The sequence below is a fragment of the Oenanthe melanoleuca genome, chromosome 13 (genome assembly GCF_029582105.1).
Source record: "Oenanthe melanoleuca isolate GR-GAL-2019-014 chromosome 13, OMel1.0, whole genome shotgun sequence".
In the NCBI taxonomy this organism is placed as follows: Eukaryota; Metazoa; Chordata; class Aves; order Passeriformes; family Muscicapidae; genus Oenanthe; species Oenanthe melanoleuca.
In genome coordinates, this window is record NC_079347.1 from 3,932,619 (window position 1) to 3,958,833 (window position 26,215).

Here is a 26,215-nt window from a genome sequence, read left to right on the forward strand (position 1 = left end):
CTCAGCCCACTCACAGCCCTCAGCCCACTCACACCCCTCACACCCCTCAGCGCCCTCACAGCCCTCAGCCCCCTCACACCCCTCAGCGCCCTCAGCCCCCTCACACCCCTCAGCCCCCTCACACCCCTCACACCCCTCAGCACCCTCAGCCCACTCACACCCCTCAGCACCCTCACACCCCTCAGCGCCCTCACACCCCTCAGCGCCCTCACAGCCCTCAGCGCCCTCACAGCCCTCAGCCCCCTCACACCCCTCAGCGCCCTCACAGCCCTCAGCCCACTCACACCCCTCAGCGCCCTCACACCCCTCAGCACCCTCACAACCCTCAGCCCACTCACAGCCCTCAGCCCCCTCACACCCCTCACAGCCCTCAGCCCACTCACACCCCTCAGCGCCCTCACAGCCCTCAGCCCCCTCACACCCCTCACACCCCTCAGCGCCCTCAGCGCCGCCCTCAGGCCGGCGGGGCGGGGCCGGCGGGGCGGGGTCGGGGGCGGGGCCGGCGCGCGGGCGGAAGCGGAAGCGGAAGCGGCGCTGGCGGAAGGGGCCGCGCAGGAAGCGGGGCCGGGGCTCCCCGGCGGCCACAGCGGGGCGAGGGCGGCGAGGGGAGCGCGGCAGGTGAGGGGACAGGGGACGGGGACGGTGACGGTGACACAGACGGGGACATGGGCGGGGACGCGGCTGGCTCAGCCCCCGGGGCGGCGGGGCACGCAGCCGGAGCTGCCGCTCCCTCCTTGTGCCGACGCCGCTGTCACAGGCCCCGCGGGCCCCGTGAGTGCCTGTGGGCAGAGCTGCTTTCCCTTCGCTTACCTCGCCACAAATCGCCGCGTCCTCGCCTTTTCCCTCCGCTTGGGCAGCGCCCCTCTGGATCCGGCCCTTGCCGGGCCCTCCCTGGCTGCTCCCGCCGCCTTCTCCCTCATTTTGCGTTCCTGCCGAGTCCCCCCATGGCTTTTAAAGCTTTTTGAGGTCCGTGGGGTGTTTATTCATCCAGAATAGAGCACATCGAGCTGTTGTTTCATTGCCGGGAATTAACTGAACTGGGGGCCGCAAAATCCCATTTGCTTTAATGAACATATCAAACTCCTTTTGCTGTGGAAATCTATTTTTTATTTTTAAATAGGGTCAGCTCGCTGATTTAGAATGAGGTGTTAAAGCTGTGCTCATTAGCTCAAAATAACGCCAGGAGGAGCTTTTATTGTGCAGAAAGTGCAGACTCATAGAGACAAATCCTGCTTTTCCCCCTTCATGGCAGGGCTGGGTTGTTCTCGTTGGAATTGTGTCTTACAGGATTTTTCTTGCTTTGCTTGTTAATATTTGTATTTCTCGTTAATATTTGTATTTCTCCTGCCTTTTGTCCCAGTCCTTTTGCTGTTCTCTTTGCTGCTGGATTGTGCCCAGCACGTGGCTGTGCCAGTCTGGAAGTTTGGAGCTTGTGTTGCAATCCTCTGTTCAAATTGAGTTATTTCAGGTGACTGGAATCGATGTTTTCCTTGGGATTCAGTCTATAAATAATTAATTTTGGGCTTGATAAGGTTGATCACCCCAAACTGAGCCCTTGCAGCCTGTCCCTAAAAGAACAACAAACACAGGGCCTCACTCCTGGCTGGAGAATTTCCCCAATCCAGAGGAGCAGAGATCCATTCAGACAATAAATCCAAGTGGGGATTTATTGATTAAATATCCCCCTTTCAAATGAAATCATGGTAACATGCAGTTAGTAACTCAAAATGCACCCAAAATGTGTGGAACCACGTATTTTGCAGTAATTAGATGACAGTGAAGCTGTCAGTATTTCACATTTTGGCATCACAGGGAGGCTGAAACAGGCCTTGCTGAAAGCTTTTCCAAAATTTGCTTTTTTTTAACCAGCTGTTTTTCCTCAATCCACTGAATTTTGGCTTCCAACCTGATAAACTCAGCTGGTGATGCTCTGCCCTCCTCATTCTTGCTCTTGTGCTAGAATAAAAGAAATCTTTGGCAGGCACAGTTGTGAAAGGATCTCTCAGCATCTGTAGAAGGTGATTTTCTGTCAGCATTGAGTTCATCTCTGTTTTAGTCTCTTTTTTGTTGCCTCTCACGATAAGTGTGGGTGTTTTTTCACAAAGCTTTGTGAGTGCAGTGCCTGGGTGTGCTCAGTGTGGAGGTCACAGTTCAGGGAGGAGCAGAGCATCCTGCACCTGCTGTCAGACAATGACTCCCACTTTTTCCATGGCTTTGGTCTTTTACTCAGCAACCTGAATATTTTACTTGGTGTTCTCACCTCAAAGAGGAGCTGGTTTGAGGGTTTTTAATGGGACATTTTTGGGGAGTGATCAGCAGGAGCCCATTTTTTCAAAAAAGAAAAATAATTTTTCTTCTGGATAGACTTTGGACTTTTGTGCTGGAGTGTTGTAGTTGGTGCTGAGCTGGTGATCTCTGCACAACTTCCCTGTGACTGTCTTGATCTCAGGGTGGGATCTCTGCAGGTTTTTTATTCATAAAAAGAACTGATCTGTGGTTAAACCTGTGGTGATTTTTCTTCATCACTCCCCCCGCTGACAGCGTCTGTCTGGTTTATCTGATAATCCTCAGGTTCTGTCTGAGCCCTTCTGTCTAATCAAACCACAGCTTGTTTTTTGCAGTTGAACTGCTGTCCCCTCCTCTGCTGTGTCCCTTTTGTGTTTCAGTTGCCCTGAATTTCATAACTGTGCCCATTTCCTCCCAGCAGAGCTCGGTGCAGAGATGGGGCCCCGGCGGAAAACTGTGAAAGCGAGTGTAGCCAGCAGGGAAGGGGCAGAGTCTACCAAAGCTGAGGAGCCAAAAGATTACATGAACCAACTCTCTCATGAAGTGCTTTGCCACATCTTTAGGTGAGCAGCCTGGCAGAAATCAATTTAGTGCTTATTATTTTAGAGTTATGGATTTTTTTTTCTCCAACGTGACATTAAAGGGTGGATGTACCATGAATGGGCTGGTGGATAAAAAGGGATGACAAATGTTTCTTTCAGTCTCCAAAATTCATTTGGCAACTGAAAATTAATTTATGTGTGTGTCATGAATGTCAGAATGAAGAAGAAATAAATAAGTGATGTAATTTTGTTATAAGTACTGATTTTAGAGCAGAAATGCACTTTGGGTAGGGCACAGTTGAGGTGATTGTTTGGGAATTGTGGCATCTGCAGAAGGGATGTGGGATGAGGATGTGACCTCCCCTACAGCAAAGTCCTTCTCCCAGATGTTCACTCAGTCCTATTACCCAAAACATAATAATTTGTTCATACATAATGAGTTCTTGGAAAACAGCAGCTCTCCAAAATATTTGGAAAAATTGAGCTGCAGTATGTGCTAGAAAATGAATGTAACCTAATCAAACCTATTGAGGCAAATGGCTTGGTCAGCAGGGTTTGGGTTGGTTTAAATTAACTTTAAGGAAGGAATTGTTCTCTGGGAGGGTGGGCAGGGCTGGCACAGGTGCCCAGAGCAGCTGTGGCTGCCCCTGATCCCTGGCAGTGCCCAAGGCCAGGCTGGGAGCAGTGGGACAGTGGGAGGTGTCCCTGGCATGGCAGGGGTGGCACTGGGTGGGAATGAAGGATTTAGGATTTAACCCAAACATTCTGTGATTTACTAGAAAACCAAACCATCTGTGAATTTGTGTGAATGTTCCATATTCAGTGTCAGAAACTGCTGAGTCACTCTGCTTAGCAAAACTCTGTGTTTAAGGAGAGCCTGATGAACGAGCACCGTGCAGTGCTGGAAATGCAGCCAGCTGTGTGCCAGCTGTGTGCCAGCTGCAGCTGTGCTGGAGCAGGGGCTGCTCTTGCTGTCCCCAGGTACCTGCCCCTGCAGGACATCATGTGCATGGAGTGCCTGTCCCGGAAGCTGAAGGAGGCGGTGACGCTGTACCTGCGCGTGGTCAAGGTGGTGGATCTGTGTGCGGGGCGTTGGTGGGAGTACATGCCCACAGGTGAGAGCACAGGGGCACAGGTGGGAGTACATGCCCACAGGTGAGAGCACAGGGGCACAGGTGGGAGTACATGCCCACAGGTGGGAGTACATGCCCACAGGTGAGAGCACAGGGGCACAGGTGGGAGTACATGCCCACAGGTGAGAGCACAGGGGCACAGGTGGGAGTACATGCCCACAGGTGAGAGCACAGGGACACAGGTGGGAGTACATGCCCACAGGTGAGAGCACAGGGGCACAGGTGGGAGTACATGCCCACAGGTGAGAGCACAGGGGCACAGGTGGGAGTACATGCCCACAGGTGAGAGCACAGGGGCACAGGTGAGAGCACAGGGGCACAGATGAGAGCACAGGGGCACAGGTGGGAGTGCATGCCCACAGGTGAGAGCACAGGGGCACAGGTGGGAGTACCTGCCCACAGGTGAGAGCACAGGGGCACAGGTGGGAGTACATGCCCACAGGTGAGAGTGCAGGGGCACAGGTGGGAGTACATGCCCACAGGTGAGAGTGCAGGGTCACAGGTGAGAGCGCAGGGACACAGGTGGGAGTACATGCCCACAGGTGAGAGCACAGGGGCACAGGTGGGAGTACATGCCCACAGGTGAGAGCACAGGGGCACAGGTGAGAGCACAGGGTCACAGGTGAGCTGCTCCTGCCTCTACCTGTGCACAACAACCTGGCATTGCCTGCATGGTGCCTTCCTTTGCCTTGAGAAGTGGCTTTGCCAAGTTCTGTCTGTGTGTAGATACAAATTTGGGGTGTTGCTCTGTTAGGTCATAGGTTGGACTTGATGCTCTCAAAGGTCTTTTCCAGCCCAGTTCATTCTGGGATTCTGAGCTCTGTAGCCACCTGCAATACAGTCTGTGTTTGTCTGAGTGTTGGGAGGCAGATTATCCAGGGGGTTATGCCATGAAGAGGCTGTGTGCATGCAGGCAGCAAAAAATACAATGGAGTGAGAGAGCAGCTCATCTGCCAGCACTTACCAATGTAAGGATAAGTTTTGATGTCACACCTCGAGCCTCCTGCAGGTCAATAGATAAATTTGTCAGTCTGGGTGAACCCTGTGAGTACCAGGATTTCAGCTGGGTTTAAATTGCACTGCTGGCATTTGGTGGGGACACAGCTAAAATGAGTGAGTTCTGAAAAGGAGAGGATTTACAAATTGACTATGGCTGGTATTGAGCAGGTGTTTAGAACTAACCTAAAACTGGTGTAAATACAAGTAACTTACCCAGTTAAAATACTTTTTATGTGCTGTCTTTGACTAGAATAAAATTCTTTTGCTTTAAGAAACCGTCCTGTTTTTGTGAGAAATGTGAGCTGTGGTGAATAGTGAAGTGAAATAAAGGGATCCTGCTGGGACTTTTTTGAGCCATGGAGTTGATAAATGGAATTCCAGGAAAAAATAGACCCACAAAGCTTCATGTGAGGAGGGAGAGAGCACAGTGAACCCTGCAGCCATGCAGCTCCTCTGAAGGAAACCTGTAGCAAACCTGCAGATTCAAGGCACAGGAGTGTTTAGGTCAGGATTTCTAGAATGTGGAAGTAAAACACAAGCTGTTGCTTCACCAAATGCATCTTTTCAACATCACAGAACTTGTACTGCCACATAAAGAGAGAAGTGTTTGGCTTTCCCTTCCCAGCTGAGTGTCTGCTGCCACACCAATACCAAATGTGTTGTTGTTGTCTTAGGTTTCACTGATTCCAGCTTCCTAACGCTGCTGAGGAAGATGCCAGACATTGAACAACTTTATGGTCTTCATCCCAGGTATCTGGAAAGGCGCCGAGTCCGTGGCCACGAAGCTTTCAGCATTCCTGGAGTTTTAGAGGCTTTGCAGGCCTGTCCAAATTTGCTGGTGAGTGGCTGGACTTGGGAGAGAAGCTCCTTCAGCACTGTTCAAAATGTGTGGCAGGGACTTGGTGCTTCCAGGGCTTTGGTTTAGGCCTGGCTGCACAGGGAGGAGTTCATTGTGACCCTGTTTGCTAATGACAGCTATTTTTAGTTGCACCAAGGGGAATCCCAGGTGCTCTTAAACCCAGCAAGGAATTAAAGCTCTGATCCCTCTGCTTTGAAAAAGACAAGTCTTGCTAGAACTGCAAAGTGAAATAACGTTGCATTCTGTAGTTTACATGGTTAAGAGGATGTTGTTGTTGAACTGGTGTTAGAGCATTTGCTTTGCTTCCTTTTATCCAGGGTGTTGAGACCTCTCATTTAGAGCTGGTGGAAGCTATTTGGACATACATGCCCCAAGTCCACATTTTAGGGAAGTTTCGTAATCGTAATGGTGCTTTTCCAATTCCTCCTGAGAACAAGCTGAAAATTCCTATAGGAGCTAAAATTCAGACTTTGCACTTAGTAGGTGAGTGTGGTCGTGGTGAAGGAGTTGGCTTCAACACAGGTGGATTTAAAGGCTTTGAAACTCTGCAGATTTGTAACTCTTTGGAGGAGAGGGAGTTTGGGCTGTGGCATCTTGGAGATCTTAGTTGGATATTTGATAGCAGGTGCAGAGGGCAAGTTCTAAAGAATTCTTGACAAACCAAGGTGAAGAACTTGTGTTCACAGCTTTTCTCAGCCACAAAGCACAGAAAAGCTTCCTTTTGAAAGCCAGGAATTTGTCATGCAGAGGATTGGTTTGAAGCTTGTTTAAAATGTTTGTTTGTTTTGTTTATGTATTATTAGGGGTGAATGTCCCTGAGATTCCTTGTATCCCAATGCTGAGGCACCTTTATTTGAAGTGGGTGAGACTCACCAAACCACAGCCTTTTAAAGATTTCCTTTGTATCAGCTTACGGGCTTTTGTCATGAGGAACTGTGCTGGTAAGAGGGATTCTTCTGTCTGGAGGGGATGGTAGAGCATGGAGGAAATCTGGTTCTGTTAAAGTCTTGAAATTCCACATTCTGAGAGCAGCCCTTGTTTGATTTGTGGTGTTGGACAGAAATCTCTCCCTGTCCTGTCCCTTCCTTGGTGTGGTTCTGTTGAAGCTGCTCTAGAGGGATATTGTGGGTGTGTTTTAGTTCTCCCATGGGGTAATGCAGGGAGAAGTGAACAATCTGCTCTCTCTTTCTGGCCTTGTTGTGTGCAGGACCCACAAACTCTCTGAAGTATGTTCCCCTGGTGACAGGCCTGGCTTCTGCCAGGAATCTGGAGCACTTGGAACTGGTCCGTGTTCCATTTCTTGGAGGACTTATCCAGCACGTGGTAGAAGACAGCTGGAGATCAGGTGAGAAACTCCTAATCCCTCATACCTGAATAAAAATCAATCAGTCGAAGCTTCAGCAAATTCTGGGGCGGTTGTGTCTGTAGAATATTCTTTTTTGAGTATTTGGAACTATGCTCATAGTATTAAATATGTTCTGTATTGGGTATAATTTATATTATATAATGCAATTAACTCTTAATGAGCTGCATTTATTGATGAGCAGAACCAGATTGGAAGAGTTGGGTGCAAATATTTGCTAAGAAAGGTCAAGACAGCACTGGTGAAAATATGTGGGGCTGAGGGCTGTGATGTGGGGCTGAAGTGTAAGAAGGGTGGTTTTTCTTTTTTGCCAGGTGGTTTCAGGAATTTGCACACTATAGTTCTGGGAGCTTGCAAGAATGCACTTGAAGTGGATCTTGGCTACCTCATCATAACTGCTGCACGAAGGTACCTCTATTCAGATCTCTCTTTGCTTCTCCTTATTCAAAATCAATGTCTTAAAAATGGCATCCAAGAGACAGAACACCATCAGAGCTTAAGGAATGCACATAAAAACTTTACATAACAAGATTAAAATAACTGCAAGTACCCTCTGAGTCCTGCCAGATTCTGTTTTATTAGAACAGGGCACCTTTTTGGGTGTTTTCTGTGTTTTGGGCTGAATTCTGACAGGAGCAATTCTGAATTCCCTGCAGATTGCACGAAGTGCGGATCCAGCCTTCCTTGACCAAAGATGGTGTTTTTTCTGCTTTGAAGATGGCTGAACTGGAATTCCCACAGTTTGAAACTCTTCACCTAGGCTACGTTGATGAGTTTTTACTACAGTGTATGACACTTTTTATATCCATAAAAAACATAAGGATCTCAGAAATTGCTGTGTTTTCTATCGTGTTCTCCATGATTAATAAGAATATTAACGTTGCACGTATTGAGGCTGCTGATCTCATACATCCAAATCTGATTTTCCTCCCTCCCTGAAACTGGGAAAGCTGAGCTTTATTAAAGGAATGATCTGACCAATAAGGAGTTAGAAAATCCTGCTATAAAAGGCAAATTTACTGCTGTGTCTGCTCCTCTCTTTTCTAGGTAAAATGACGAGTACGGACTTGGTGAGGTACGGCTTGGCTGATGTGGTTGAAAACCCAGGAATTATTACAGATATTGGTATGAAAGCTGTAAATGAAGTTTTTTCTTTCATCAAGTATCTGGTCATTTACAACTGCCCACATCTACATAACCCAAATAATTGGATCACAGGTATTGCACACCTTTGAAATTTCAGAGCTATTATATCAATTTCTGTGCTAAACCAGAATTTCTCTGCTCTAGTACTGCTTGTTCTGTTGTTAGTAAGTACAGTAGATGATGCTTGCTTTGGGGCCATGGTGATGCTGGGAACAGGATGGAGATCCAGAGGAGGAAAAGGGGGTGATGAAGGAGGAGTGAGGTGGGAATCCCTCAGGAATCCCTCTCTTGTGTTCCCAGACCACTCGAGGTGGAGCCGCCTGGTTGACCTGACCCTGGTGAGGTGCCACGCCATCAAGCTGGACTCCTTCAGTCAGTTCATCGAGTTACTGCCCAGCTTGGAGTTCATTTCTCTGGACCAGATGTTCAGAGAGCCTCCAAAGGTAAATTCCAGAGAATGGTTTGGCTTTTTCTCATTGCCAGGATTTGTACTTGTTTCCATTTCGTTGGCAATCCAGTGTGCTCTTCTCAAAGTTGTCACTAATTGAAGAGATTGGGAATAAATTACTTTGGTTTGCAGTAGCTTTTAGCATGATGTGCTGGGGAGAGTGATCCTGCTTCTGCAAATGGGAGCAGTGGCAAGGAATCAACATGTGACCAGAAAATAAAACTCACTGATTCTGTTGAAAGTAAAACTCACTGGTTCTCTCAAGGTCTCTGCTGATATTTCACTGTGCTGCTGCTTTTTATATTTAGACCTCTCTTTACAATACCAAGAGGTTTTTATTATTTTTTTGCTGGCTGAAATGGGGGTAGTGTTTCCCTTCTGAAGTGCTTTCAAAGCTCAGGAATTTTATTTCTTCACATTGTCCCCTCCCACACTGTAACACAAATCCTTGGTAAGCTGCTGGCAGGCAATGAAAAGTATAAAACCTGCTGCTTTGGTCATTAATGGCTTAATTAATGACCAATTTACCTTTACCTCGAGGCTGCTGTGTGCTGGGAGGACTCTGATCTGCTGTTTGAATCCATGTCATTACCCCACAGCAAACAAATAGATTAACACAATTAATAGATTCAAATGAAGCTTTGAGGACTTTTATTAGGAGTTTAACAATGTAGGTTCTGGGTTGCCAGCCTGAAGATGCATCTCTGCAGTCAGGAAATCTGAGGGACAGTTCCCCTGGTTTTTGTGCTATCCCAGACAATTTCAGCAGAGTGGTTTCCTGGTGCCTTTAGGGAATGTTGAGATAACAAGTCCACGTTTTCAAATCTGAATTCCTCTTTGTTTCTAGGGTTGTGCTCGTGTGGGCCTAAGTGCAGGCACAGGAATTGGGGTCTCCTCTGCCCTGGTGAGCAATCAGAACTCCAACAATGACAATGACAACAACAACAACCACCAGAACAACAACAACCCCAACATCCACCACAACAACCACCAGCACCCCAACGAGCAGAACGAGGAGAACGAGCTGCAGCAGGAGGGCCCTGCTGAGGAGCAGCAGATTGGGGCAGAGGGTAATTCTGGGGATCTTTGGGGGGGGATTTGCAGCTCAGGGTAATTCTGGGGGAGCATTTTTGGGGGGGATTTTATCTGCATTTCCACTCACATGGGCTCCAGGTAAAGATAGGAATATACATTGAAAACTTGTTGCTCTTTCAGCTCCTGGTGTGGAGCTTTTCTGAGTGAACTAAACCCCAGGAGTTAGGCTGGGCTTTGGCTACAGAGATGTAGAAAATCTGAGAGACTTTGTGCAGCCCAGAGGCTCACCAAGGGAATCAAGGCAGTTATTATTTATTTTTCTTGGGACTGTTTGAGGGCTCTGCTCATTCTGTTTCCTGTTCCTTGCCCTTCACAGCCCTGAATGAGATGGAGGAGGTGGCACAGGAGGAGGGGGAGGCTGCTGGGCAGGGCCAGGACGAGCTGCCAGCTCCCAGCCAGGCTGTTCCCATGGAGGTGGATGAGGAGCAAGCAGGTAACTGGGTTTGGGAAGAAATCACCTCCTGCTATCTCCCTGAGGGATTTATTTTCCACTGTAAGTCTGGTTTTGGATGTTTTGCTTCAGCTGGGTTGTCTGATTCTGAATAATGATGTTAGCACAGCTTAGTGCTGTGAGGGAATTTATTCTGTGTTACAGCCAGAGTGAGGGAATTTATTCTGTATTACAGCCAGAGTGAGGGAATTTATTCTGTGTTGCAGCCCAGAGCTTTCTTTGCATATGAGGGAAATACCTTGACCTTAAAGCCTGATTTTTGTGCTCAAGATAATAAAAGTCAGAAGGCCTGAATGAACTTGTCCTGTTGCTCTGTTCATGGCCTTTGTTCTTTTGCTGCAGCACTTGGGTTGTTTTTTTTTTCTCAAGCCAGCACAACTTGCTCCAGTGTTAATTTAATTTGTGTCAGTGACACAAGGCAGTCTTGATTTCTTTTATTGCCACTTTATGCTGGACAATATAATTTCCTACTGAATATCCCAACATGAAGTAACACTCCATTGTGCCACTCCTCCCCTTCCAAACCAGAAGGTTTAATGCTGCAGTATTCTGCTCTTCTCCCATTTAGATTTTAATGAGAGACCCACAGACTGGGTGGCTAAATTTACTCCAATTAATTCCTTACCAGTTTTTCAAGCAGAGCTAAAAAGTTTTCAGCCCTTTAATCAGTGCTTGGTTAATTTTTACATGAAATATTGATATTCTCCTTCTCAGGACCAAGTGGAATTCAACCTGTTGTAAAAGCAGCTCCTATTACCATCCATGATTCAGACAGTGAGGATGAGGAGGAAAACATGAGCACTTCCAGAGTCTGCATCTCCAGCAGCATTGCACAGAGTTACTCAGATGGGGAGGAGAAGAGCAGGGATCCAGTGGAAACCAGGGAACCTTCAGGTGGGCAACATTCATTCTTGAAAAATCTTGAGACATTCTTCAGTCCTTCCATGTGGTGCAGGTTCATTTCTGGCTTATTTTGAATGTAGAATGGAGGTGTAAGGACATATTTTTGGCTCTAATCACTGGTCTTGTGCAGAAACACAAATGGTGGTGCTGCACTGATCAGAAACTTGCAGCTTCTCTTTGGGATTCCCAAGTGGACAGAATTTATCAGGCCTATGAGCCCACAGTGTGGATGTCAGATCTGGTTTCAGGGGGGAAAGAATCTGTGTTGGGAGGGAATTTGCATCAACTTTTGTACTGCCAGTGTTTTCAGTTTGAGGCTTGGGGTATTGCAATGAGCTGAAAGGATTAAAACAAATTCAGGGGGAATTCCTGCATGGAAAGGATACTCAGGCACTGGAACTGCCCAGGGAGGGTTGGATCCCCATGAGGTGGCCCTCAAGGCAGACTATTCTGTATTCTTTGATTCTGTTATCACTGTGCCTTTCCTATTGTGCCTTTCCTACTGTGCCTGTGTGAGCAGTGAGCTGCTCGGGGACAGTTTGGGATTTTTGTGTGGCAAACACACAGCACATCACTCCAAAAATAGCTGCAAGGTGTTACAAAGATGCAGCAGCAGCTGCAAATACTAATAATTCCCATTCCTGGGGGGATTGCCCCTGGCCTCTGGGCTGCCCTGTGTTTTCAGCAGCACACTCAGGTCTGTTGGAGGTTTCTCACTGCTGTCCCTCCCTTCCCTCCTGCAGTGAGCGGCAAAGGCAAGACCCCCCTGAGGAAGAGATGCAGCACCAGCCATGGGGGCCAGGCCAAGCAGTTCCCCCTGGAGGAGAGCAGCTGTGAGAAGGGCTGCCAGGTGACCAGTGAGCAGATCAAAGCTGACATGAAAGCAGCCAGTGACATGCCTGAGAGGAGCAAGAGCAAGGATTCCTACGGCAGCTGCAGCAGCGCCCCGGCATCCGCGGCAGCACCCAGCTCCTGCAGCACTGCTGCTCCCAGCCCTGACTGTGCCCAGGCAGCCCAGAGCCCCTCTGCAGGCAGCAGCCCAGCAGCTGGGGAGCAGTGCAGGCAGTGTGGCTGCTCTCCCTGCAGGAGGGATGGCTGCAGCCAGAGGCAGCCCGAGGAGAGCTCGGTGTGCTCGCGCTGCTCCTCCCGCGCCCGGCAGCGCAGGACGAGCGGGGGCCGTGCTGGGGACAGCCCCTCCACCAGTGGAGCCTGCAGGGACGGGCCAGACTTTGCACTGAGGACACTGCCAGACTGTGGGGCTGCAGGAGAGCCTGGGGATCACAGGACTAGTGGGAGTGCCTGTGGGGCTGGCAGCCAGGAGCAGAGCACGCAGCCCCCGGGCTGGGAGCTGGACTGCAAGGAGGAGTATCCCCGGAGACCCCTGACCAGGGCCAGGAGCAGGCTGTCCCACGTGCCTCTGGTGTCAGAGCCAGGTAGGATTCACAGCCTGGAAGGGCTGAGTGTGTGCACTGCTGCCATGAGCTCCCCCAGGGAGCAGCTTCTCAATCAGGGATTTAAACCCGAGTGGTTTGTAAGAGCTTGATGGGACAAAGGTGCCATCACCAGGTAAAATCAGATTTCTCTCAAAGTGCCACTGATTTTTTTCCTTTATGAAGCTCTTTGTTTGTGTTCTCCATACATTCTAACCAATACTTGCTTTACTCCTTTGAAAATGCAATTTTTTTTGTAGCCCTGCCTGCCTGTGAAGGCTGTGATTCATTGAAACAGAAGCTGTCTCTCAATTAAAATCCTCCCTGCAAAGGCAGCAGCTACACTTAGATCTGAACAAGAAGGCAAAGGTTACAACTGGTGCTTTATCAACCAATAAAGTCATAATTACAATTGAGCCAGGCTTTTGGACCTGCACTTCCAAGCTTTCAGCAGGATGATCAAACTTACTGAGAATTGTCCTTCATGCTTCACATTATTGTTTTGTTCATCTGACATAAAATAAAACCCCTGAAGGGCTGGAATGAAGGGAGAAAACAACAGATGAGAGGGGAACTTGCTGTTTCTTTCAAATATACTTGGTTTCCAAAATAATCATCTTAGTCTGGCACAACCTCACATATCCAGGATTCCTTACTGGAAATATCTGGCAGGTAAAATGAGGCTGAAAGTTGAAATGTGCTGCTTACCCAACTGAGAGTGTTTGTTGGGGAGCAAATTCCTGCCTCAAACACTTCATATCCTGGTGTTTTTCCAGTTTATTTAATGCTCCCAAGTGTGAACAAAACCTAAATCACCTCACATGTTCTGCAGGTAGAAGCAGCTCTGTTTTCAAGAAGAGATCTTGCTGTTAAATTTAAAATGTCTGGTTTCTACCTTAGGACCAGTAATTAAATGGGGATCTTTGTGCACATGCCACATGTTTTAATAAAGAAAGCTTAGTTTTAGTAAAACAATTTCTCATTTTGATCTGTTAATGACAGAAAATTAATTCTAGGGTGGTTTTTTTTTTCTCTTCCTGTTGGAAATAATTCTTGTGGTGATTTCTTTTCAAAGACTCATCTGCTAAATCAAGGAGGAATTTGAGGTCCCTGGTGGAGCTTGGGGACATTAAAGGATTTTATACCTGGGTATCCTTTGCAATATTAGGAAAAACTTTGTGACAGTTACAAAGAACAGATTTTCCAGAAGTTTGAGATAATTTCTACTATTTAAACACTAAAGCTATTTTGGGTCTTGTATTTGGCAAGGATGTTCTGTTTCCTGCAGAGATACAAGTGTAACCTAACCATGAATCTTTTCTTCTCCTGGCTCCACATCTTTCTGTGATGTAGGTTCAGCATTCCTGGGTTTACACCTATAAAATTATTTATTTGGAATAATTCTGAGCACAAAGCTGACTGTGGGATTTGAGCAAGGAGAGATTTGCAGGTGTTTGGATTTACCTGTGTAGGAAAAGCTGTCATGGAGCAAAGATTTTTATGCTGACATGGAGCAGAGATTTTTCCATGTTTTTGTTTCCAGAAGTAGCAAAGCCAAAGCCAAGGCAAACCACCAAGAGGAAAAGGACAGCTGACAAATCCACCAGTACCAGTGACCCTGTGATTGAGGATGACCATGTTCAGGTGAGGGCTTTTCCTTCCCTCCCTGCAGCTTTAGCACCATGAACACCTGCTGGGAACTGAAGCTGTAGTATATTAATAACATCTTCTTGTATCTTATAAAATTCAATTTATTTTCTTTCATTTTTACCCTTTCACACATTTTTTTTTTCCATTTTCCACAGGTACTGACTTTGAAATCCAAAAACCTCGTAGGAATCACACTGACCAACTGTGGAATAACAGATTTGGTGCTGAAAGACTGCCCCAAAATGATGTTCATCCATGGTATGTGCTTCATGTCAGGGCTGCCTCCTCCCTCTGCCATTCTTGGGAATTCCTGAAAGAATTCAAGTCAGGCCACTGCTCATTTTGTATTCATCAGCTGCATTGCTGATGAACTAGAACTCCAAATATTGCTGCTTCCCACTCTGAATGGCTCTTATAACAGCTTTAATAAAGATTAATATCTGAAAATCAACAGCTGAAATGATCTGACAATTAGGGAGATGAGATGTTTATTGAAGAGTGGTAATGCAGTAATTAGAAGTTGATGAAATGAGTTTGAGTACCTTGTTTTTCTCTCATTTCTTCATTCTCCCATAGGGGTTTTAGCTGACAGGGTGATACTTTTGCTCCTTGACATGATAAAAATCTGTTCTCAGTGATTAGGTTGCATTGGTTTCACGTGGCAGGGTGTGACAGCTCCTGGATTGGGTCATTTATTCACCATTTAAATGAAGACTTCTTCTGACATGAGATCTGTCTGCTTAGCAGAAATAAAGGAATTATTTCTTTATTCCAGGATACTTAGAATACACATTGATTTTGAAGGAAATTTGGATGACATGAGCAGTGTTGCTAGAAAGGAGCCAATTTTATTTTTTATTTTATTGTGTGGCTTCCCACTCCTCTGTGTTTGAGCTGATTTTGGAAGTTGTGGCAGTCCACAGCCTATTTCAGTGAAAGGAAACAGAGGGAGGAAAAGGTTATTAGATGAAATTTGACATGACCTTTTAAAAGCCCACTTCTGGCAAGGTCGCAGCTGAAAAGTTTGATTATGATAATATGGGAAAAATGAGGATCTGGACTATATCTGATACACTTATGACATCTTTGGGTACTTCTCTTGCTTGTTTGCCTTCTTTTGAACCTGCCAGCCTTGAAATTCTCTGACAGATGCCCCTGAGGTTTTTTCTTTCTTTTCCAGCTACAAGGTGCCGTGTGCTGAAGCACCTGAAGGTGGAGAACGCCCCCGTCGTGAATCGCTTCGACTACGCCCAGTGCAAGAAGCTGAACATGGATCAGGTCCTGGATCAGATCCTCAGGATGCCCCCAGAGAGGAACAGGATCATTTACCTTCGTCCCATGCAGCAGGTGCAGAGCCAGCCTGGATCCTCTGGGAGCACAGCTGGGCCAGGAAATGTTCCAGCAGCAGCACTCTGAAATTTGGATGTAAAGCCCAGCAAGGCTTTCATTGCAGAATCTGCTGCTTGGATTTGAAGATGGATGAAATATTAAAATTCACTATCTCCAGTAGTCATTGCATTAGAAAATATTGTAAACTGCACTCTTAAATGTGCAGGACTTAATATCCATATAATATCCATATAATATCCATATAATATCCATAGCATAAACAGAACAGGTGATTGGGATACAAGCATCATAAAGTCACCCTGGGACAGATGCCTTGAGTTCATTTCAAACTGAGTAACTCAGGCTGTCAGGACCTGGGTGCTCCTTGAATCTGTGTGTGAGCAGAGCATGGATCTGAAATCCTGAGCCCATGTCCTGTTAGATTGAGGAACAGCAGAGTTTGGGATGCTGAAGTGTTGCAGGGCACTGGTGGGACTGGGAGCCACCCTCTCCTCCCCCAGGCTGTGCAGGAGCTGGAAGCAGGGACATTGAGGGACTTGTTTAAATCATCTGATGAGGATTTATGAGGGTCTCATTTGAGATCTGAAAGGTTGGGAATGTTGGACTTTATCCCTCTGTGGTGCTGCTCCTCTCCTGCTTTCCTGTCTTGGTTTGCCAACAAGGGAGTGTTGATTGTACATAAAATCCATAAAATCAGCTTTGCTTTGAAACCACATCTCTTAAAGAACAGTGGTAAAAATATTAGATGGGAATAAAACCCTGAATCACTGATCCCCTCCTGGTAACAAAAATTCTGAGCAATGAATGGAGTTTTAGACCAATCTGTAATCAGAAATTAGACATTTCCCATCCAATTCCAGTACTCAAGAAGATAAATTGGCAGAGCTGCCCTGAGGAAGTTTCACTCCCCTCACTCCTGTATTCATTTGTGTTGTTAAAGTTCTCCCTCCTTGCTGCATTTCCCGGGGATTTGCTCCTTATCTGTTTGCTCTCACCCCACCCCAGAGTTTGTGGTGCTCACAAGCCTTTATCCCCAGGTGGACACTCTGACTCTGGAGCAGAAGATCTTCAGTGGTCCCTACCCCTACCACATCTGCATCATCCACGAGTTCAGCAACCCCCCCAACGTCAGGAACAAGGTGCGGGTGCGGAGCTGGATGGACACCATAGCCAACATCAACCAGTGAGTGCTGAGCCCTGCCTGGGCATTTCCTCCAGGGACCTGCCAAGCTGTCCTGGAGCAGCTGCAGCTCCAGACTTGCTCTGCTCTGTCACCCACATTAAAAAAAAAAAAATCAGTTTGAAAAAAAATTGAAGGTTGAATTCTGGGTGGCGCAGTGTAAATTCAGTGTCAAGATTTCTTAGTAAGATTTGAATAAGATTGTATCTTTTTATAAGATTTTATAATATAAAATATTGTTTTATCTAATATATAACAGCCTGTAAACCCATATGGAAAATCCTGTAAATTCTCCAGCAATAACCTTCACATTCCTCCAGCAGTAATGCATTGAAGTTGTTGGAATAGTTTGGAAATGTCTTCAAATCTGAAAACAAGTTATTTTTAAAAGAGTGATTTGCTTCAAGAGATGTGTTGGTTTGTTGGTTTCTGTAGAAGGTGATGCTCAGTCAGGATCAGCTCCTGACAGCTGCCAGCAGCAGGGACTTGTGTCCAGTGGGTCTCATCCAGCAGTTCTAAACTGTCCCTGCTGGCTGTGGGTGCTCTCCAGGTGAAGGGATGGATGCTGGGTTGGTGTGAGGCTCTTGGGGCAGTTTTTCCATGGATTCAGGCTCATTAAAGGGAAGATCATATATTAGGATTTCCCATTTGATTTTTCTCCCTCCCAGCTCCCCATTTCCTGCTGTAACCTCTCCCTCCTTCTCCCCAGAGAGCTGATTAAATACGAGTTCTTCCCTGAGGCCACCAGGACTGAGGAGGACCTGAAGAAATACCCCAAGTACCCCTGGGGCAGGGACATTTACACCCTGGAAGGTGAGAATTTTTGGGGAGCTGAGAACTCCTGCTCAGCCTTGCTAGGAGGAGCAGCTTTGCATCATTGCCAGAGACATGGAGAACATTCCTTGGGAGGAGATGGGGAAACTCAGCTTGGGGGGGATAAATGAGCAGGGATTTGAGGGGGGCTGGGGTGGTGTTTCCTCCCTGGCTCCTTACCCTGTCCCTCCCCAGGCATTGTGGATGGTGCTCCCTACTCCATGATCACTGACTTCCCCTGGCTGAGGTCCCTGAGGACAGCAGAGCCCAACAGCTACGCCAGATACGACTTTGAGGATGATGAGAGGAGTGAGTAACTCAGCTCCTTCCCTCAACTTGCTTTTTTGGCAGTGCATCCCTTTCTTTTTCACTTTTCTGTTCCTTAGGCTGCTTTTGGTAGATCTCTTGTTAAGGTAGGTTGGAGAGAAGTGAGAAAACTCACAGAAATTTGATACAAAAGTTAAAAACTGGACTTGTAAACTCTGGAATGGAGAAGGATGTGGGTTAGAATTGATTGGTAGGCAGTGCACAGGGCTCAGTTAAAAACCTTGCGTGGCAGCAGAGAAAAATTCTGAGTTAAGGTTGAATGGCTGAATGTCAAACACCCAGCCATAACAACCTTTGCTTTATTGTCTATCTCTTACTGTCTTTTATTAAAGACAATAAATTTAATAATAATAATTGAATAATTTAAGTTTAAAATGCCCCCAGCAATGAGCTCTTTCCCTTGCTCTTTGCCCAGCCACCATCTATACCCTGAGGAGGAGGGGTCTTTTATTAAAGACAATAAATTTGAATAATAATATAATAATAATAATAATAATAGTAATAGAATTGAATAATATATTGAATAATTGAAATAATTGAATAATTGAAATATAAAAAGCACTCAGAAGTGAGCTCTTTCCCCTTGCTGTTTGCCCAGCCACCATCTATATCCCGATGAGGAAGGGTCTTTTATTAAAGACAATAAATTTGAATTTAATAGTAATAATGGAATAACTGAAGTTTAAAATGCACTCAGAAGTGAGCTCTTTCCCTTGCTGTTTATTTAATAGTAATAATTGAATAATTGAAGTTTAACATGCCCCCAGCAGTGAGCTCTTTCCCTTGCTGTTTATTTAATAATAATAATAGAATAATTGAAGTTTAACATGCCCCCAGCAGTGAGCTCTTTCCCTTGCTGTTTGCCCAGCCACCATCTATGCCCCGAGGAGGAAGGGTCTTTTATTAAAGACAATAAATTTGAATTTAATAGTAATAATTGAATAATAGAAACATAAGATGCCCCCAGCAGTGAGCTGTTTCCCTACTCTTTGCCCAGCCACCATCTATGCCCCCAGGAGGAAGGGGCAGCTCTCAGCTGACATCTGCATGGAGACCATCGGCGAGGAGATCTCGGAGCTGCGCCAGGTCAGGCGGGGGGTGTTCCAGAGGGTCGTGGCCATCTTCATCCACTACTGTGATGTCAATGGGGAGCCTGTGGAGGATGACTACATCTGAGGGCTGCCCTTCCTCCCACCCCTGGCACTGCTGGCCAAGAAAAAGCAGGATTTTTTTTATTTTTTATTATTTTTTTCTCCAAATGCAAAGCATTTCCCACCAGGACGCCCTCGGCTCTGCCTGTGGCCAGGAGGATGTAGTTAAATGTAAAATGGAAAGTACAAATTGTATACTAAGAGTTGTACATAGAGGAAACAAACAAACAAACAAAAAACTTCCTAATACTGAGACTTTATTTCATATGTTTATACAATTTAATTTAAGTTCCATTTTAATGAAGGCCAATAATTAGGAATGGGGAAGAAGATCTGAACTTTTCAGCCCATACAATTCATAGCAGTATTTTTTTTTCCTTATAAACAACAATTCCATTTGCTGTGTTCAAAAGAGTCATCAGAGTCTCTTTTAATCTGTGCCTTTTTCTTGAGCATTTAAGAGTCCAGTCTGAGTAAACCTGTTGAGCACAATCTTGGTGTCTTGTGTGCATTTTTGGAAGGGTCAGAATATTCTCCAGCTGCTGCAAAGAAGGCCAGAAGCAAAAAAAAACAAAATAAAGAAGAGAATTTGGTGATCTGTGGTACTTTCTAGAGGTATTCAACCCATTTTTTGGGGGTAAGGAAGCCCCCATGTTTAGCACCTTGGAAGCAGAATGTTCTCAAGCATTTTGTACTGTTAGATTTCATTGTCATGGTGTGTTTGACTCTGTACTGTGGAAATCAAGTTGCTGATTGTTGGTTGGAACAGAAATCTGCCCATTGCAGCTGGCTGGAAGCTGAGGGGATGTGGCAGCACTGGGAGCTCTGGGGCTCTGCTCACCCCTCAGTGCACATTTCCCACATGGCCACTAAAAACTGCTGCTCTTTGCCCCAGAAATGTTGTGTTATGGATGGAAAGGTGCTCCCAGTGCCCACTGGTGTTTGCTGGGTTTGCTGCCAGTGCAGTGTAAGATGCAGATTTTGGGGTGGCACTCCCAGAGTGCCCAGGGCTGCAGACCTTGCACAGGCAAATTCCCAGCCCTGGCCTGGCCTCTCATGCTTGTTTCAAATTACCAGCCTAAAAAATGACATTTCCTGAGGTAAAAGCTCTACAGTTCAGACTACTTTGGCCAATTTTGCCCATCATCCTGATGTGACTCTGAATTTGGGGTGAATGTGGCTAATGGGGATTTCTGGGATGTTTAGCTCTGTAAAATTGAGGTGAAGCTGCTCCACACAGCAAAGCCAGTGCTGGTTTTCTCAGTGGGGATTCTTGGGATAATGTGAAACTAGAAATCCCTGGGGTAAGAGGAGGAGGTTGGTGCCTAATGGGAGCTTTTCCTCCTGGAGGTGGAGCACTAAGCAGAGAATGTGAATGTTACTGCATTTGCTGTACTGCAGGATCACAGTCAATGGTTTATTATAACTCTTATATTTAATTAACCATGGATAATGTATTCAATGATTCTCAGCCAAAACAATTGTGACCCTTTCTAGAAGTGTTTCAAGTCCTCTGAGTCATTGATTCTGTCAGATTTGCCATTTTAGTCCAGAAAATGTTACTGAGTTTCTGGAGTGTTGCACCACATCTCCAGCTGGTATCTCCTCACTCCAGCCTTTTGCAGAAGTATTTACACAAATAAAGTGTTTGTTTATATTCAGTATTTCTGGAAGCTGAACCTTGCAGTACTTTTGACCTCTGAAATGTGACACCCATTTTCCACCAGAGCCTGAGTCCATCTCCTGAGGGCCCAGAGGGGAGGGAGGGGCTGGGACCTGCCAGGGGTTTGATTTTTTTGGGTCTGAGCTTCCTCCTCTCTCCATTTCATGGCTGTTTTGTGACTTTAATTCAATCACCATGGCAGGGAGAGTTTCCCTGGCTCTGCCCATTCAGCTTTCCTTGGAGCATCCCAGATGTTTCTGTGCCAGGCTTCCCTTCCCTGCTGTCCCTGCAGCTGAGGGGACACTGCAATTCCAGTGGAATTCCAGCAAGCTGGGATCCATTCACAGCCCCCTAAAACCAGATGTTTGCAGCTGGGGATCACAGGAAGCTTTGCTGGAGTTCAGGGGCAGCCTGGCAAACATTTGAGCTGCAAGGTAAAGAGATGATCAAGGAAACTGTGACTGCATCACCTCTGTGCCCTGCTTCCCTCCTGGATGGATTCTGGGGAAACTTGGAGCAGGAGTTTCTGCCCTGGGTCAGCCCTGACTCAGCAGCACTGGGTAAGTGAAATCTTGGCTGGGTTTGTGTCCCTCTGGGCAGGTGCACAGTGAGGGGCTCCTCTTGCAGCCCCTGAGGAGAAATGAGCTCTGGCAGGTCCTGGAAAAGGCAGGAGGTGATTCCAGTGACTGGGAGGTGAGTCTGGCATGGCTTTGGATCTGCTTTTCCCTCAGCTCCTCCTGGAAAAGGGTGCAGAGCCCAGCTGGGAGAGGCTCAGGTGCCTGGAAATGTCATCTAGGCAAACAGAGAGGGCACAGCCTCCTGTGCACTGGGCATTGCTTTTCCCTCATTCAGGAGAAAGGCAAAATCAGTGCTTGGGTTTCAAAGGGGAAAGGATTTTGGAAGTGCTTTTGTCTGAGGAGAAGCTGTGAGGAGTGATGGAGGCAGGAATGTGGGTCCTGCTCTCTCTCCAGGCTGTGCAGGGTGAGGAGCAGCTGCAGCCTCTCCTTGCCCAGGATTTGCACTTTTAGCTCCCAGTTCAGCAATTCCAGCTTAACCCCAAGGTGTGACAGGGGCACCAGTGCCCATCACTGGAGAGCTCCCTTCACTCCTCACCCCTGGGTGTTGGCAGGAGATAAACTGGGCATTTATTCAGGAGGATTTACACAAAAACTGAAAGAACTAAAACCTTTGGTATGTTTTTATTGAGTCTGTATTGTAAGAAACCAACAGATTTCTTGCCTTTTGGCCTGGGAGTGCTGAGATGGTTCAGGAGCTCCAGTGTGGAGAAAAAGGAAATCCTAAAGTGGGGAAGGTTCCAGCTGGTACAGAATGGAAATGCTGTGGTGGCTGCAGCACTCCCAGAGCTGGCTGGGAATGACTCAGTCCTGTGGGGGCTGCCTGCTCCTGCTTTTCCTCTGTGCATGGACACGATCTGGGCCCCTCTGGCTGGTTCTGTGCACCTTGTTAAGTCAGGCTGACACAAGGAGGTGCCTTAAATACCTCCTGATTCTGCCTCCTGCTGAGCAGAGCCAGCTGGGAGTGAATTCCACCCTGGGAGCCACAAACTTGGGCTGAGATGAGCTTTAGGCTGAGGTGAGCTTTAGGCTGAAGATACCTGTTGGTAATCCCTCAATTGAGAGGCATTTGGAAATGTAAAAATTGCATTTATGTACCTAATACAGTATTGGTGATTATTCACAGCCATTCTGAGCATCATTTACCTCTCAGCTCTGCAAGTTTTACCTCCCTTGTGCAGGTTTTCAGTGGCACATCCTCAGTGTCCATCCTGAAGTGTCCTTTGGTAGAACAGGCACCCCTGGAGGAGCAGAGTTTGCCAAAAAAGTCTCTGGACAAGGGATCCACACTGCTCACCATGCAGGACAGACCCTTGGTTTCCATTTCTCCATTTGGGGGTTCTGATCCCATCAGCAGCTCCACAGGGCCCTGGGAGCCCTCCCAGGATTAATCCAGAATAAATCAGAGCTGGGAATGAATGAAGCTGAGTGGGGCAGAATTTCTGTGAGCAGGGGACAGTGAGGGGCAGGGCAGGGACTGTCCCCTGTGCTGGCACTGCTGAGGGACCCCAGGGGTGCCCAGGTCTGTCCTCAGGGCAGGAGGGACCTGGAGGGGCTGGAGCTTGTCCAGGGAAGGGGCTCAGCTGGAGCAGAGGAGGCTCAGGGGGGCTGGAGGCTCTGCACAACTCCCTGGGCAGTTCCAACCCCTGGGCACCCTTTCCATGCAGAAATTCCTGCTGCTGTCCACCCTGAGCCTGTTCCCTCTCCTCCTGTCCCTGGGAGAAATCCCAAATCCCCCTGGCAGGGAGGAAGAGCAAAGAGGGGCAGATCCCCTCCCTGTCCCAGCTCCTGGAGCCCCCAGGGGCAGCTGGGGGTGGAATTTGAATGCAAACTGCACCAGAAACGAGCCTGAGCTGGAGTTCACTGCCATGTCCAGAGAGTTTTTATTTTCAGGAACAGCCACTGCAGAACATCACTGAGCACAGCAAGGACTGGCACCAGCAGCCAGGATGGGCACAAAGTGCTCAGGGAGGCCACAGGAGCAGCCAGGGCTCCAGAGTGGGGCTTCCCATGAGACACTCCTCACCCAGGGAAGTTCTGCCACCCTTGGTGCACAGAGGCACTGCTGGGGGATTAGAGGTGACACATTTGTGCCTGGAATTCCATCAAGGGCAGGGGAGCCTTTCCCACTGTTGCCCATTTTGGCTGCTGAGCCACTGCTCCCATTGACAGAGCCTTGGGAATGTTGTCCCTGGGGAAATGGGGAGTTTATTTTAAATTAAAAAGAGATTTTTTTCCTAATGCACATAAAAATAAAGGAGAAATCAACACCTGGAGGACAAAGCAGAACTCCAAACCCCTCCCTGTGGCTTCCCTGTGCTGCTGGTTCCATCTCACTCCAGGAAATTTCACACCAAGATTTTGATGCCCTTCAATGGGGACAGAGAAAAGGTTTTTTTTTTGTTGTTTTTTTTTTTTAGGATTTCTTTAGGAAATTTGAAACTTGAGGTGAAACCAAGCCAAGCTGTTCTGCAGCCTTGTGTGCCCAAAGCCCAACAAAACCCCTGTGGGCACTTCCAGAGGGGCAGGATCACAGGACTGAAGCAGCCCTGGATGGATTTTTCCCAAACTTTCAATAATGGCTTTTTTTCACTCACTGTTCTGGTGTCAAAAGTTTTTGTTTTTTAATTTTTTTTTTTTTTTTTTTTTTTGGAAATCAAACCCTCTAAAACCAGGTCCTTGCCAACCAGGTCCCAGTGATGAACCAGGAGCACCTTCCACCACAAACATCAATAATTTGTTTTTTTCCAACACCAATTTTCTACCTTGATCTTCCAATTGGGGCTGTTTCTGCCCAGTGTCCTCCTGAATCCTAAAGGAAAAGGAAGTGAAGCTTTATCAGTGATTTGCTGTGGAAGAAGTATTTCAAAAAGTCAGACACCATGGCCAGGAAGCCACTTGTTCTTCTCATGCACAAAATTTCTCCTACTGAGCAACATTTTTGTTTGTTCCAAGCAGGATTTGTCTGTTTACAGTAAATACCTGTCACATAGCAACAGAAATATTACTAAATAATAATACATAGAATGTTAAGCTCCTTGGTCTAGAAGCTTTTAATGAAAAAAACCCACATGTTCCTGATAAAAAATAATAAATAATGTCAGCTTTTCTTTGTACATTAAAAATACCTGTCCATGGTTACACGCTGTGACAAATACCATTTTATTTTCTAGGCTCAGGGTGGCATCTCTGGGGCAGATCTTCACCTAAAAAGGCTTGAGGCCTCCATCCTGCATGAGAATCCTTTTCCCAGGTTTGTGGAGTTGGGAGCCTTGCCCTCCCTTTCCATGCAAAGGCAGAAGCAGCTCAGAGGAACGTGGGGACACTGACATGCAGAGGCAGCTGAGGATGAGATCTTTGCAATGCTGAGACTGGAAAACTTCTTGCCTCAACTGGAAGAGACCAGCAACAAATAGAAAAAGAAAGGTGGCAAAGAGAAGTAGAAGTCTCTCTTCCAAGTGTAGCTAGAAAAGGGTTTGTGTGGTTTGTTTTCCAAGGTGGCACTTGGTGATCCACTCCAGACCAGCTCTGGCTCCTTCCTGCTGCCTCAGGGTGCCCAAAGTTTGCTGAGGGGAGGGGTGGGGACAGCTCTGGGCTCCAGGGCACATCCATCCCCTGGGAATGGTCTGAGCTGGGCCATCCCTGCTGCTCCCTTTGGACTCTCCAAACCACAACCAAAGCGTTTCCAGAGCAGGGAGGCTGAGGCAGCAGCTGCTGCTCGGGCTGATCCCGAGGGAACAAACATTTCCTCTCGTTTTCCTGCAGAAAACCCAGTGCTGTTCCTCCCCTGGCTGCAGGCAGGAGCTGCAGGGATGGAGCAGCTCAGAGCCACCCTGAGAGCCCCGGGGCAGGGGAGCAGAGCTGGGGAGGAGCAGCAGGGAAGGAGCAGCAGGAAAAGGAGCAGCAGGAAAAGGAGCAGCAGGAAAAGGAGCAGCAGGGAAGGAGCAGCAGGAGCCCCTGCACGGGGGGTTTGGAGCTGTTTTGTGTCCTGCCTGTCCTGGAGCAGGTTTGGCACAGCTGTGCTCCAGCTGTTCCTGCAGGGACAGGGACAGGGACAGGGACAGCAGTGCTGACCCTCCCCAGCTCCCACAGCTGCACATTCTGGGAATTCACTGCAGGAGGCACCACAGTGCAGGTGGATGAATGTTGGAGTCCTTGGGGTATCCTGGAGGGATCTGCTCTTCCTCTGCTGGCCCAGGACTAGAAACAGGACTCTTGGGATTCGGGGTCAGGGTGGATGGGAAGCTTCTCTTGTTCCTGGTGGTGCCCATTGTGTAAAACCTTGTACCTGGGAGGGGGAACACAAACCTTTGTCAGTGCCACATGCCAAACTGATGGAAAACAAGATCTTGCACAGCCCAAAGTGTATTTAACAAAGTGATTCTTCCAAATATCCAGATCCCACGTTAAAAAGTGTGAATCCCTGCTTTGCTCAGTGACAGGGAATGAAATCTTCAGTTTGGAGCAGCCAAAGCAATCCCTGGACAGCAGGAAGCTGCTGGGTCTCATGTCTGGGTGAGCTGCCCTGCCTGGCTCTGGATGTCCTGCAGGAGCCCCCCAGGCTGGTGCTGCTGCCAGCAGGGCCAGGGCACTGAAATGTGCAGATGCTTCCCTCAAACACCCCTTGGAACTGCAAGGATCAGGAATTTGAAACTCCAGCAGGCTGATGTCAGAAACAAGGAGAGACGTTCTGCAGCTCACACTGAACAGGAGGGACAGCAGAGCTGGGGCTGGTGGGGGGCTCAGACAGGGACACTGGGGGACACCAGAGGCTGTGGCACAGATGGGACAGGGAGGACACAGAGGGGACAGCCCCTGCTGCAGCAGGACATGGACAGGGATCCAAACCTT

At 47.4% G+C, this 26,215-nt stretch overlaps 1 protein-coding gene across 5 annotated transcripts; it reads left to right on the forward strand.

The window, feature by feature from the left end:
- Positions 1–535: 535 nt before the first annotated feature.
- FBXO38 (F-box protein 38) lies at positions 536–19,618 on the forward strand. 5 transcript variants are annotated; one of them, XM_056502243.1, is made up of 22 exons: positions 536–618; positions 2,708–2,849; positions 3,810–3,943; positions 5,635–5,798; positions 6,137–6,302; positions 6,623–6,760; positions 7,027–7,164; positions 7,497–7,590; positions 7,839–7,969; positions 8,230–8,400; positions 8,629–8,771; positions 9,624–9,846; positions 10,188–10,304; positions 11,037–11,216; positions 11,969–12,658; positions 14,199–14,299; positions 14,461–14,563; positions 15,486–15,652; positions 16,693–16,838; positions 17,545–17,648; positions 17,844–17,957; positions 18,973–19,618. In XM_056502243.1, the coding sequence occupies exons 2-22, from the start codon at positions 2,722–2,724 to the stop codon at positions 19,149–19,151; spliced, it is 3,531 nt and encodes a 1,176-aa protein (XP_056358218.1). In that variant the 5' UTR covers positions 536–618; positions 2,708–2,721; the 3' UTR covers positions 19,152–19,618. The 5 variants fall into 5 exon arrangements, with proteins under 5 accessions (XP_056358218.1, XP_056358220.1, XP_056358219.1 ...); XM_056502245.1 differs by lacking the exon at positions 18,973–19,618 and adding an exon at positions 18,844–18,960; XM_056502244.1 differs by having other exon boundaries at positions 553–618; positions 2,705–2,849.
- The last annotated feature ends 6,597 nt before the right edge of the window (positions 19,619–26,215 follow it).

Coding starts and splice junctions, on each gene's coding strand:
- FBXO38 (XM_056502243.1), top strand. CDS start 2,722: ATGGGGCCCCGGCGGAAAACTGTGAAAGCGAGTGTAGCCAGCAGGGAA. Junction 7,165..7,496: donor AGAAGACAGCTGGAGATCAG/GTGAGAAACTCC, acceptor CTTTTTTGCCAG/GTGGTTTCAGGAATTTGCAC. Junction 9,847..10,187: donor GCAGCAGATTGGGGCAGAGG/GTAATTCTGGGG, acceptor TGCCCTTCACAG/CCCTGAATGAGATGGAGGAG.